The following is a 14,631-nucleotide window of genomic DNA, read 5'->3' on the forward strand; positions in this document are numbered from 1 at the left end:
TATATACTGTATAATAACCAATTCAATGTGCAATTATTTTTTGTCCATGGCCTCACATGCATGGAGCATTTGTGCATTTGCTTTTGCATTATTTTCATACCAGCTCAAAAGAAAATGCCAGACATCCATGGCAGAGGCTAAACTGACAGAATTCCCTCACAGTGAGGGACATTTTGAATAAGCCAACAATTATGACAAATAGGCGTAGTCTGAAAGATAAACATACTTCTAATTACTCTGAACTTACAAACACAATAATTATTCAAGTTTGTCAGATATCTGCTCTAGGCTCTAGAAAATAGACTTAAGCTTCCACCTGAAGATTACCCTGAAGGTTAATCTCAAGCAGATTTCTACCTGTACTCAAACACAGTAATTTGTATATATTCTGTATCATAGAAATGGGATTGCTAGGGAGTTAAGTAAAGGAAACCTAACTATAGCTTTAATAGATTTAATTTTTACCTGAAATCAAGTAGTACATAGTCACCTAATATTTGAGATGATCACAGTTATTTAACCTGATTGCAATCATTTTCCACAGTCATTAGATTTTACAGTCATATTATGCTACAAAATGTGAATTGTGTGCATTTGAGTTTATGGAAAAGAATTGTAAACAAAAAGAACACAGTAAATGCATTTATTGAGACATCATGGGGCTTATGAAAACCAAAAGAAACTGGTGTTGGTGCTCTAAATCTTACCCATAGAGCAGTCAGCCCCGACAAAGCCCACATCGCAGACACACTGTCCGTCCACACATCGGCCATTGTCTTTGCAGTCACCTGGGCATCGCTGGGTGCTGCAGTCATCCCCAGAGAAGCCCTCAAAACACACGCATTTGCCATCTACACAATGGCCCTTGTCATTGCAGTTGCTGGGACACAACAGCAGGCTGCAGTCGTGTCCAGTGTAGCCGGCATGGCAGATGCAACGACCATCAACACAGAAGCCGTTATCATTACAGTCATCAGGGCAGGAGGACACAGAGCAGTCTGGACCCTCCCAGCCTGGGTCACATTTACAGCTGCAAAGGTCATGCTGGTAGGTGCCATGCCCACTACAGCTGGTATCCACACCTGGAAAAATGAAGGGTCAGTCAAATGAGAGCAGGAGATACACCGTATTAGATGAACCCTAGTTCAACTACAGTGGAGTTCCCCCTGCACTGCATAGTTTTGCATTTTCCCTGCTCTAACACACCTGGGCAGTATCATAAGCTAGTTAGCCACTTCTCAACATGAATCAGATGTCAGATTTCAAAATGTGAGAAATTAGACCACGCTGTGATGGTTTTGCTGTACTGTCATGAACAGCAGTGACCAATTAATTGAAAAATAAGATTGCTATTACATATAGCTATTTACCACTAAAACTAAAAAGAACAAGAAATAGAAATAAAAAGAATAAAAAAGAAATAAAATGTTTTTAGGAATCCTAAAAACAAGCAAGTCCTGTGTTCTTAGCTTGTGTGCTAATACCTGAGCCTCCTTTGCAGCAGCCCTGAGCGCATTGGTTTTTCAAGTAGGTCACCTCCTCCTCAAGACCATTAACACGATACAGCAGGGCCTTGAAGTCCTCAGAGTCCGCACAGCCGCAGCCACCTGACACTAGCTGAATGTTGTGCTTGAAGATGATGTCATTTTCCCCGTTCACAGTCAACACCTGACCACCTGAGGCCTGGTCCTGGGTCAGCAGAACAGCCTGCGAGCAGGGATGGTCATGTTATCCATTTTTGCTATTTGAATATTGCAATTTTTATACAAATAGTATTTCAGCATCCCAGCAAGAAAATATATTATCTTGTTATGAGTGAAAAATGAAAACATGGAATGTTTACCATAAGTTTATTGTGTGCAGTTAACATAAGAGCTGATCTATACATGATCATTCAGTTAATTTAGTGATCTTAGTGTTTTAGGTGTTATTTAGGTAATATTTAAAACACTACTATCTGAACTACAGGATTACTCACAACATCTGCTGTATAAATTTGTCAACTTTTCATTTAAAACATTTCCAGATGTAGCTTTGCTTAGATGTACCTTTTTCTCTTAACATAAGGCACAATAACAACTGCTTGTGTCCCAACATTCTCTGCTGTTCTACACATGTTCAGTCTAAAACTTATGTATCCTCTTTTAGGACCTCTATTGGCAATTCCAACAAAGGAATGGAAATTGCTTCATTATTTGATTTATATAATCAAATACATTTTTTGTTGGCTGTCAGTGTTTTTCTTTGTGACTCTGTGTTGAGGTGCTGGTGAGCAATAAGGAGTGAAAGTGGGGTGAGAAAGGGCACTTTCTGTACACAACTTTAACCTTCTCCACAAAGACAGTTGTACTGAGATAAAATAACACAACTGCTCTTCTTAATATTAAAAATTGTGTACAACTGCCACAGTAAAAATAGCATTTAACCTACAATAAAACACTTGCTTACTCAGCTATAAAGACAAAAGTTCAGTTCAATTCTGGGTTCTGGTTCTGTAAATCATACACTTTTCCATCAAAATATATTCCAACATTAGTGAAAAAAAAATCCAAAAATTGTGAGGAATTTCCAACACAGGCAGAAATTGCATTTAATGTCTACTGTGAAAGGGGCTAAAAATTACATGATAATACAAGATATACAAGATTTCTTTTATTTATTCTAAACTACATTTACTTTATTTATTCTCTAATTAAAAGAATGTTGAAGAATGTGTTTAAATTACCTTATTTTTGAATAAACCGCATCCATTCCTACCTGTGAGCCCTGCTTACAATCAGAATCAATCTTGTACACGTGGCTAAATGTGACTCCTTTCTCAGACACTTCTGCCAGCGTGACCTGGGAGAGCGCCCCCAGCACGAGCCAACCTAGCCTGGTGAGCATGACCTGGGAAAGAAAATAACAAGGGGAATGACCTTATTTTGCTGTTGGATCATGATATCCTTTCCTGGTAGTGTGTTCTTCACATGACATAAGCCCATGGTTGAGACAGACATCGCATTTTGTTTAATGGGGCAAGATTTATTTTACTAGAGAAATGTCTGATCCTACAGTAAGAATTAACTAGCCCTTTTGCTCGACTGGCGCATTCCATGGAAACCTTTAATTACACACCCATAGCCGCAACGGCTTTAAGGAGCGGGGAACTTTTTTTCTAACTGAATGATGTCATTCCTAATGACAGTGATGTCATCCAGACTTCTTTTTTACCTCATGGGGATTATATAGTACTTAAACAATGTTTTATTGAAAAAGAAAACCCAAATATATCTCTGGAAAAAAATCCCCCAAGGCCCATTTGCTTTGAATCTCAAACATGAACAAAAAGATCCTTTCTTTAGAGAGCTAAGGCAACAAAATGTGCCAGGAAACATATAATATATAATATTTAAATGTTTTGCCTTAGCAGGCAGTATGATCTTGTGTGCTCTGTGAAGAGTGGAAAGAATAGATTTCTTCAGTAAAAGGAGTTTAACTCAAAGGAAGTGGTAAACTTTGCTATGGAGCTTTTTTAGAAGACATTTCATTGACTCCAGTGATGTTGCAGCGAATTTTGATGACCTTGCTTAGACAGGCAAAAAGACGAAGGCTATTTTAGTAACAAGTATTGCGATGTGAATGTCATAAAGAATAAAAAGCAGGTTACAATGAAATCTTTATCATTTATGAATGATTCAAAACAGTGTGTAAATGGAGCAAGTGACATGGTAGCAAGTAAAAGCAATTTATGAACACATAAAAGCTTCAAAATTCTCTTTAAAGCATGCACATTAAATGCGAAGAACTTAACAAGTCTCCAGACGCATGTAAATATAGGCTTTAGGGTAACTACAGAATACAGAAAGTGTCCTTGTGGGCCTGGGGGCCCCAAAGTAAGGAATCGTAGGTAAAGCCACTTGAGCAACTCTTTTATAATGATACAATAATTCATCAGAACCCATATGTCTCACTAGTTTCTTTCTATAAATTCTCTGCATTCATTCATTCACACACGAACTGCCAAATTGACTAACAAAGCACAGCTGCAATGAACAAGTACTAGGACTCCACAGTAAACCTTATGCATAATTCTTAATGACTGTTGATTGCTTCATTTAAGAGTGAATTCTTCTGTTATTTGCTGATTGCACACTTTGCTTTGAGGATTGAGGACATTTCTTGGTTGGAGCTCAGAGCAAAAACATTAAGTAACATGCTTCAAAACTGAAGAAGCAGATGTGGAATGGTAGAAATGCTGAAAAAGACCAGACTTTAGCGTTCCCCACTGATGGAGGTGGAAATGTGAACAGGAGCACACAACCTGGAACTCATGCCAGCAGGATTGCCCAACTAAATATATCACATTAGTGGAACTTTGAAATAGGACTTTTTAAAGTTATTTTTTCTTTTTCTTTTATTTTGAAAATATGACAGCCCAATCCACAAAATAGGAAAATTCAAGTTTCAGGCTTGTGCTGCTTTTACACCTACCTTCTATGGTGTGGACCAACAGAAAATTTTCATTGGTGACATGCTGCTTAAAAAGGGAGATGAACAGTAAAATAAGCAATGCATTTGATTTTGGTAAATGGAATGTGGAAAATACTTTTGGCCAAGTATTAGCCACCTGACCTAAATTCAAACTTACAATCCAAACAATCATAAAAAAGCTGAGATCAATGCACGTAAATGTGATACACATAGAAAAGCAAATCAAATCTCGATTTTCATGCAAAGTAACGTAGAATAACAGATTTATATGATGAATATATGCGAGGAATGGATTTTAAACAATGATAAACCATTAAAAGTTTAAAAAGGTAGTTTTTTTGCACTTATGGAGGCAAATGTGCAAATGCTTATATTTAGCGAAATTTCTGACCAATCAGTAAACACCCATGTGTGTAATTTGATACTCTTTAACAGGTAAAATGTAAAGTCAACCTGCCTTAACAGTCAGGTGTTTTTGTTGTATGAAGTCTCCTTTTATTAACTTAGCTAACAGGAAATAGAAGATTCAACCCCACAATTGTATCTTAAAACCACTGTTCTACATTTGAGGGTACATTTACATTGTTTGCACCTTGATGAAAGAAAAACGTACTTCTATTTCTTACAGTGTAGATCATACTGTGACAGTACATACAATTAATTGGATTTTAAGATACTACAAGGAAAAGAGCATTACAAATCCATAAACATGATGCAAACTCACAAAACACTTGCACCAGCGCTACATTTCACAAACAAGCTGCAAATGCAGAAAACAAAAACTAAAAATTACTTCATGTTGTAACAAGTAATTGAAATAGTTTTATTCAATTTAATAATTCAAATTAATTTAGTTGTTACAACATGAAGCAATTTTTTAGGTTGATCTGACAAACCATTTTTTACAATGGGTGCAACTTCAGAAACTGTAAAGTCAGTCACACCACAATGGAAATGTCTCTGGAAAACTCTCAAAGAGGATGGAATTTCTGTGACGGAAAATCTTTGACAAACATATTCAAGTACTTTTATAGTTAACTTAGCAAGCCAGTTAGCTATCTGACATAGCTGTACTACAGTAGTCAGTTACGATGCATAGAATTTGAAAGTTTGAATGGCTCTGTCCCCTTTGCATATCCTCTGGAAACATTTCTGTTGTGTAGTGACAAACTCTGCAGTGTTTCTGAAGCTGCAAGTGTTTTCTGTATTTGCAATGCGTTAGTGAAATGAAGCACTGGTATTGTCATTTTGATGAAAGTGTTTTCTAAGCAGAACATCTATGAATTTGCAGATTTTTTGTTTATTTTGTAGACCATTTGTAAAATCCAGCATATGTTGTCATTTTGTAGCTCTTTTTGTTTTTTTTTCCCCTGATGACAAGTTTCTTAATAATTTCAAGCATGTTTCCTTGAAGATCTTTTTCAGGATCGGGATTTTCTTTTTGGGTAGAAACACATTAATTTCACCCAATGTCACAGATTCACTCTGAAGCCCAGGGCTGTGCCATTTTTGCTGCAGTTAAATCTGTCAGAGGCCTGTAGTGCCATGTGTGTGATGATCTCACTTTAACTCTGATTCTAATTACGGCACATGGCATTGAGGCACGGGGTGGAAAAGTGAAGGAAAAGTGCAACGCTGGAGCCCATTTCAGAACCCCAGATGCCACCCACACGCTGGCTCTTCCAAGGACCTTAAATGACCATGTATACTGCTCCCTGACAATTGCTTTTTCCAAAGCTTGCCACTCACTGTTTTTTCTTTGGAGAGATAAACTCTCCAACCTCTCTCAGCATCCAGCAAAGTGTAGTTTCTGCTACTGCTGAGTCACAAGAAAATGGGTGGCTGGAGTGACAGCATCTCCTGTACCTCCCACCTGGATTGAATACACCAAACATTGTCTTACTAGCAACAGTTGCTCACTGTTTGGAGGACTACACTGCCAAACAGGAATTTTGAGAAGGCTCACTCTACTTATTTCTTGTATTTGAATGTTGTCCTTGAAGTCCAGCACTTGTGTGATTTTATGTACCAAATACAGGTAGAATTCCATTGTACATGATTATTTTCCAACCTCTCTTTATGCTGTTGAATCAGACAGGCTGTTTTTGCTAATAGAAGGGGCTGACGTGATGGTGCCTGCTCTTGTAATTAACTGTCATGGGCTTGGGCTCCCTCTGGGAACTGAAGACCATCAGCATGTAGAGTATGGAGAACATTCCAGGCCTGAGTAATTAACCCTGAGCTTTACACGTTCAGACAGAATAATGCCTCCCCCATCCTGCTCCTTTCCCTGCAGATATGCTAACAAGCTGCAAAATATGGAATCCTTGCAACTGGGCATGGGGTTAACACTTCCAGCCCAAGGTCAGTGGACAGACTTGGGCAATAAAGTGGCCATCAACTCTATTCCGACAACTCCATGGCATGGGTCTTCAAACACGTTGAAAGAGGTAGGGTTGCAGCGTCTGCTGATCAGACATGTTTGGGGTCCATTGTTTGCTTCTTCTGGTACTGGGGCTATGAGGCTAATGTAGCTAACAAGCCATGGAAGCCCTAACGCTAGTATTAGTATTTTTAAAAATAACAGTAAACACAATAGACTCAAATTAGTTCTACACTGACAACTTTTCTTGTGTATGTGCGTGTGTGACCCTATACCTTAATTGTGTTTATTGAATTAAAAATGGTTTCATTCAATTTTGTTTTGTAACTTTAAATTTTGAAACTTTACCAAATATTATGGTAGTCATTGTATCACCAAAGAAAATTTTTGATAATTTTGATTATAACTCAAAAATGCTAGGCAATACATAATTAACAAACATAGCTTTGAACAGCTGTACACAAATAAAATCATAATTTTTTAAAACTTTAAAACTTAACTGCAGAAAATATGCTTCCATAGTCACAATTCTTAAATGTTACACACTTATTTTCTCAGATTTCAAGACTCATTTACTTCAAAACAGTAACTCAAAACTACTAAGCATGTGTCCATGAGGGACAGGGACGCTGGTTCTAAAATGCAAGGGTGTGGCTAAAATGTGGATCCGTCTACAGACTAAAACACTTTGTATTTCAGTAATGGTGTGAAAATGTGGAGTAGCTAGCTTTTTATTTAAAATTTAATATCATGATAAATCATTTTAACTTCATATGTTTTTTAAAACAACACTAAACAGTTATTTTCACAAGTTGAAATGTAGGGGTTAGGGTATAGCCACCTTCCAATTGAAATACCCTATAAAGGACAATTTTGTATATATTTAGCATATTACTATCTCTATTAATGCCTTGAGTTTTAAAAGATCACAACATAATCTTTGTAAATATTGAAGGCAAGGGTGCACAACCCCGGCCCTGAAAGCTGGTGTCCTGCATAGTTTGGTAGTTGTCCTGCTCAGACACAACCTGCCAATTACAGAGTAGTTGAATCAGGTATGTTTGAGCAGTAGGCTCACCAAACTATGCTGGACACTGGCCTTTCAAGACTGGAGTTGATTATGTTCTAACTCAACACAGTTTAAGACAAGAGTGTGAAGATTTAGGCATGCAATTTGAAATTTGTGGGACATAAGCTCCCATTACTTGTTAACTACATTAGCCTTGTAGCTCCAGTGCAAAACAGAGACAGAGTAAAGAGAAGGGAGGAGTGGAAAGTCTAGACTTTGTGTCCGAGTATTCTCCCAGGATGCATTAAGTTGGCAGACAAAGATGATCAGTTCTTCTGCTTTTGAAGTGGATCTTGGGTCACACTGCTAAGAGAGACAAATGTCTTGGTAATATGGGAACAAAACACAGCCAGATGGACGGATGGACTGTAAAAGCCACCACAAACACGCAACACCAGCAAATTTCCTCTTCTCTCTTCAAATGGCGGGACCTGAAAGCAATTAGGCTCAATTCTGGGTTGTAGACTGCATCCTCTGCTAAGTCTGCAGCGCTGGCGACCCAAACCGCAGCAGCCTTGATAAGGTTACGGCAACCCAAAATCAGTCTGTCTGCCTTATACAGCACCAAAGTATACATTAATCCTTGCATTGTGAGCTAGCTGCAGGCAACATCTGTTGCTCATCTACATGGGCTTCCGATTAAACCTGAAGTCAGCACAGTAGCATTTCCCCTTGTGCTGTCAGACCAAATTGACTGGACTGAATGAGAGTGTGGTCCTGAATGGCAAGGTAAGACTGTTGTATGGAGGTGCTAAAGAAAGAGGACAAACACCTTTAAAATATGCTAAGTAAATCATTTAGCTAGTTAGAGCTAGCTAGTGCTTTAGAGAAGTACTGTGACATATGTACTAACGGTAGATGATTCAAGGCATTATGTGGAACGTATAAATTTACAACACAGACTGTAAAGCACATGTCTTGATGCAGCTGTCCACCGATGCGATGTGGAGTTTGCTGAGGCACATATGTCAGGTTGTCTACTTTGGCATGCGGGACAAAAAAAAAAAAGATGTTTGAAAGTCCGAGCATGAATTTCTTTGCATTCTTCATTTTGCATGGTCATGTTTTTACACTCAGGTGCATAATTCACAAAATACCCCTAAGCACACTTTTGCCAGATGCATCTTAGCACTGCACACTCCTAACAGGTAATTCTGCTGACAATGATAGGAACACCACATAAGGGATGATGTCCAATCAAAGGTGTACTTTGGCTACTAAACCCAGAAATCAGGAACAGTTGGAGAATATACTTGAGTGTCCTATGGTGGTATGTTTAATCATTTAATTTCAAGTGAAATGAGACAAGCTACATCACTGGGTTTAAAAAAAAAACTGAGCAAAGAGTAGTATATTACCTCATTAGACAAGCTGCATTGTATGAAATTCATTGTATGAAATTCATTTGAATTAACTGAGACAAGAGTAGCACAGCATGCATTATATTCTGCAATTTCAAAGTCTTTTAAGCTCATAAATTCGATCAAATTTTCAAGCTTCCATCTAGGTTTTCTAGGTTCCATCATCATTTTCACATTTCACCTAAACACACACACACACACACACACACACACACACACATATATATACATATGCATGCATCTGTACATCTATCTAGCTAAGGAAATCATTCCACCATTTGAAAAAGCCACTGGCAAAAACAAAACACTCAGCACTTGCCTTGCTGCAGAAGATAGAAGATATATCTCTGATGTTTTAACGTTCACCCTCTGTGTGTCTCTGACTGACTGTGCCTTCCAGCAAGCACCTGTTGAAAGTTCTGACTGGGCTTGCACACCAGCCCCTCCTGAGCTCTGTCTGTGGCCAATCCTCCTACTCTGAAAAATATACTCATTCAGCTTCAATCTGCTCCCTTCAGCCCAGAGCCAATCAGCAGCCTGGGCGTGCCTCCCTCTCCCTAGCTCAATCACAGAGACACATAATGAGAGGCATTCCATTGCTTTATGTCATCTGGAAATCACTTCTTTGTGACCTTTGTGCACACACAGGGCCATGGTGGGTTTTTCATAAAGGCCATTTTTGCGGTTCTGCCACCATAGAGTAGCTCCAAGGTTGATGAATTTCTATTCCAGGCACTGCAGTATGTAAGGAGACCTAGAGGAGCCCAGCCAAAGTCAACAGAAGCCTCCAAGCTGGAGGTTTTAATATGCCGCTGAGCTAAGCATTTATGAGAAAGTAACCACGGTTTTGTGTCAGTGACATTTTTTTATAGGGTGATGACATGGCTAAGGACACTATAGAATTCTCTGTTTCTGGGCAATCCAGACAAAAAATGCCAGAAATAAATCATCAAACACAACATCAGCATAAAAAGAAAATACACAAAGTCTTGCTGAAGCACTGAAATAACAATGGTCTAATAGAGGCAGTGAGAAACAAAAAACGCTCATGCTTTTTTTCCTTACCATTTATGCTCAGAACAATAACAAACCACAAAATGAAAGTACCAAGTTGTATCCCATATTTGTAGACAAAGAATTTCACCATGCATCTTTAGGTACTCTTTGAAATTATGTTTGTCTGTAACATCACTTTGCATCTGGTTGGCTCTAAATATATTGGGTCTTGGGTTACACAGGCCATGGTTGCTGGCGAAACAGTTTGGTTGTAACTGGAGACCAGACCAAGTGTAAATGTTTTTTAAAGAGAAAGAGGAATTCTGCTTCATCTATACGTCTGACCACATACTCCTGATCAAGAACTCTTAAAAATGAAAGTGCTAAATAGGATTCCTTGGAGTGATGATATTAAAGAACAACTTGAGATTCTTAAAAAAGACATTTTTGTAAACAAGATGTGTGAGTGTGAAGAACCTTTTTTAAAGGTTACACCTTGTCTTAACAGCAAGTGAGCATTCAAATGTAGCATTGCATTACGTCACAAAACCTTCAGAATGTCTATATTGAAAACATTAAGTCTGTATCAAGTCAAAACAGAAACAACTACTGATCAGGTAATAGCTTGACACTTCTACAAATTAGGAGTGTGTCTTATCTTCAGTGAAAATCTTGTTTTTAAGATTAGGAAACTTTAGTTACACATTTTACATTTGTGTATCAGATTTAAATGCTTTATCAATAAAAAAATGGTGGTAAAACTACCTGAAACCTCCAGCACTCTAGCAATGTCCATATAAACTGCCACATTTCTATTGATATCCTTGTGAAAGTAGGAGGAAGGTTCATATAGATCTTTTTTTCTGCACCTCGTGTAGCTTAGTTTCATCTTATCCACTTTTGGCTAGTTGTGTTGAGGTGAACATCAGCGCGTTATGACATGTCATTAATAGGAACAGGCCCCCCATCGAAAATACCTCATAACATTGCACTGCATCATACTCTGATACGTGCAGCTGGTATAGATAGCTTAATTGATTATTTAATAGTAGAGTTCTAGTTTTGATGCCACTCATTTGTGTCGCTTGCTGTTAGGACAAGGTATTGAAGTCAATGTGAATGAGATATCATAATCCGTTTTCCTTTTGTACTGTGAGGTAACATTGTATTAAGGATGGTGTCTGAGTTAGCTAATTATTTCTTTCAATGATAGGTGGGGGAGTTGGGAAGGGGAGATGACATTGTTAGTTAAGGACCCCCTGAACTCAAAAATTTGTTGTTTTAAATGGTTAACTCCTTTTGAATGGCTTATTATGGTTATACATATTGATATTTGTATCAAATGTGTTACAATAGATCAGAGTTTACATTTTTCCACTGAAAAACAGACTTATATAGTAAAACTGAAAAAATATGCTTTGTGGTGCGCTAGGCAAGCTTGACCACATTTCGCCAGAAGCAAGTCCTAGCTTGGCAAGAAGGCTTAAGCTTCACACAAAAGAATGCAGGTTCATTCTTGTTCATTGAAGCCACACTAATGCAAGTTTATAGAATTAGAGAATAAACACTCACATTTGAGCACGTAGGCCTTCACTTTTGTGTGTGGAGCTGATGGCTTAAGCTACTTTTAATTTATATCCTTGTTAGCACCAGAGGCTAATGTTAGCTTAGCGAGGGTGTTTACAGTTTGCATAATCACACATACTCATAGCGGGGGTTTTCTGGTTACAAACATTACTGGGTGCATGTGCAGCCAGGGGGCAAAACTGCTTTAGTAACTTAGCCAGTCACAAGATTGTAAAGTTAGTCAACTGTTGTAATTAATGTAGATTTCTCATTGTTTGTAAATACTTGCTGACTTAACAATAAAATGCCATTTCAGAGTTGGATTAGTTTATTTGCATATTAATTAAACAACACGTACAACGTTAGCTAACAATAGTTGATTGTCAGTATCGGTTAGTCATTAGGCCTCTATGAACACTCCACTAAGTTTGCTATTTACTAAATGTTTAGCTAATAGGAGCTATCCAAATTTAAAAAAAACAAAAAAAAACCAAAAAAAAAAAAACTTCATGGCTTGCTGACATGTCCTTTGAATTTCATCCAACTTACCTAGTTTTGTTGTTGAGCCTGTCTGTCCCCTATTTGACAATATTCGAAGCATGGTGGTGCATTAGTGTTGCTAGGCTAATGCTGTGTTCAGATACTCATGTATATACCACATGGTTAACTAATAAATAAGACTGTTCTTAGATACGCTCACCACGAGGAGAAAGACAGCATGGAGATCCGGAGAATACTATCCTGTTTCCTATTAGCTATTGTATATAAGTATACAGACCATCAATTGCATATTTTTTCACATTCACTGCACATTTAGCGTTTTCACTCATGTAAAAGGTTAAAGGTCATGTTATACATCGAGTCTCGTACAATCGTGTATCATCTATAATCCTAAGTTTACCAGTTGTAAATATGGCATTTGTCAGCAATTCTAGCAAAATGTACAACCTTGTCAGGACAGGAGGAAATGGTTGGCACGGATTACATTGGAAGCCTAAATAGCTTGGACTGTGCCGATTACTCCAATAAATTAGTTCTCAGTAATGGTGAGAAATTACTTAGACCTAAACATTCTGCGACCATCTTCCCTGCACAACAAAAACTTATTGTTGCTTTATGCCGTGAAGAGAGCTGCTTTCTGCCTTGAAGAGTGCGCTGCTTTCTGTTGTTTTCTGCCCCCTTGTTGTGCGTGCATCTCTCTGATCATGTTGCACCGAAACCTGAATATAGATCTTTGCATTCTTAAGGAGTATTAAGATTTAGGAAGACTCCTATGACATTTTTAGTAGCTTCTTAGGCATAATAATAATGCAAAAATATTTAACATTTCATTATTCAACATAGATCATTTTTTGTTTTTGTAATTTATGAATTTGGGGGCACTTTAATGTTTTTTTTCTCTGGCCGCTGGTGCATGATAATGTAATCAAAAACCAGAAGACATTTTTGAGGAGGGCAAAAGTTACTACATTTTGATAAAAGATTATGTAAGTAGTATGATACAGTGAATCGTGCCTCATATGATCTGAGACACGAACTAACAAGGAAAAAAGGTCCATTTTGATTTCAGGCTGACTTTACTATCCTTCACATAATGTAAATATTCTATATTGATGCATAGAACCATATTTCCAAGCTAAGAACCTCTTAGGAACCTTTATTTTTAAAACTGTACAGCATATACATCATTAACAAAGTCCAACTATACACCTACAACATACAGAACCTCCAGCACATTTCAGTGTCTCTGTTATAAAGCTAAAAGTTAGTGTGCCTCTTGGTACATGATTGTCTCTTTAAATATTTGGATACTTTCACATGTGGCTGGAATATGCAATGAATAAGAATAGAGAAAATGCTGGAAATGGCCAGCTTTCATTCAGCTTCGGAGTAAAGCATGTTTGTGGCATTTCGCTGGAGGATTCTATGAATAGCTAACAGTGTTTTCATTATTTTATCTCTAATGCTTGGGAAATGCTTGTAGGTTTTCAAGACTCTTGCCCATTTTTAATGCTATTTCACCTGCTAGTTCATGATCTAAAGTCTACTGATGTTTCAGTAACACTTTACATCTGACATTCTACAAAAATAGAAGTATTTTTAATTTTGCTTTTACTTTTGCAGCAATGCAAAATTATTCTGAGAATACAGTAAAGTTTATCAGGAAATACAACATAATTATGTTACATTGTTTTGGGGTGATCTGGACTAAAGTGCATTGGGTTTCCCACTAGAATGTGCAAGTTTTTTTTGTTTGCTATGTAACTGTACATAGTAAACAATACATTATATAGGCTATAACCCATTCCTAGGGATTTTAAGCACTGTCAGGGATGTTTGTTCAAATTGCAACCAGCAACAACCTAATGTTGTACTGTCAGGGATGTTTGTTCCAATTGCAACCAGCTACAACCCAATGGGGTTGTGCTGTATGTTTTGAAAAAGTGGTTCTCAAATTAGTCCTTAGGGTACCCTGGATATTGGGCCATGTGAGGGGTCCTGAGGACTGATTTGATAACCACCGTTTTAGTACTTGTTTAAATAAATAAATAGATCTGTACTATATTGTAAAATCATCTCTAAGATGGTTTAATCTATAACTTGGGAGCCAGAGGCGTCCCTTAATTTATTTAATTTCCAGTCAAAATTTTTCAAGAGATATTTCTAAGCAGATAACCTAAATAAATAAATAAATAAACAAACAAACAAACAATTAACCACAAAAAGTAAAAAAGAAATAGGAAATCATGCTTCACTCTTGCTTTAGATCTAAAAATCCATGT

At 37.5% G+C, this 14,631-nt stretch overlaps 1 protein-coding gene across 3 annotated transcripts in view; it reads right to left on the bottom strand.

Moving 5' to 3' along the window:
• Window positions 1–9,757, bottom strand: part of tnn (tenascin N) — a 40,262-nt gene extending 30,505 nt beyond the window's left edge. For all 3 annotated transcript variants that reach the window (XM_036596523.1, XM_036596524.1, XM_036596525.1), the window contains exons 1-4: window positions 9,606–9,757; window positions 2,758–2,889; window positions 1,485–1,707; window positions 708–1,082 (exon numbers count right to left, since the gene is read on the bottom strand). In XM_036596523.1, coding sequence (XP_036452416.1) covers window positions 708–1,082; window positions 1,485–1,707; window positions 2,758–2,886 — 727 coding nt within the window. In that variant the 5' untranslated portion in view covers window positions 2,887–2,889; window positions 9,606–9,757. The remainder of the gene's footprint in view (window positions 1–707; window positions 1,083–1,484; window positions 1,708–2,757; window positions 2,890–9,605) is intronic.
• Between the last annotated feature and the right edge of the window lie 4,874 nt (window positions 9,758–14,631).

Source organism: Colossoma macropomum, unplaced genomic scaffold (genome assembly GCF_904425465.1).
Source record: "Colossoma macropomum unplaced genomic scaffold, Colossoma_macropomum, whole genome shotgun sequence".
Taxonomy (NCBI): Eukaryota; Metazoa; Chordata; class Actinopteri; order Characiformes; family Serrasalmidae; genus Colossoma; species Colossoma macropomum.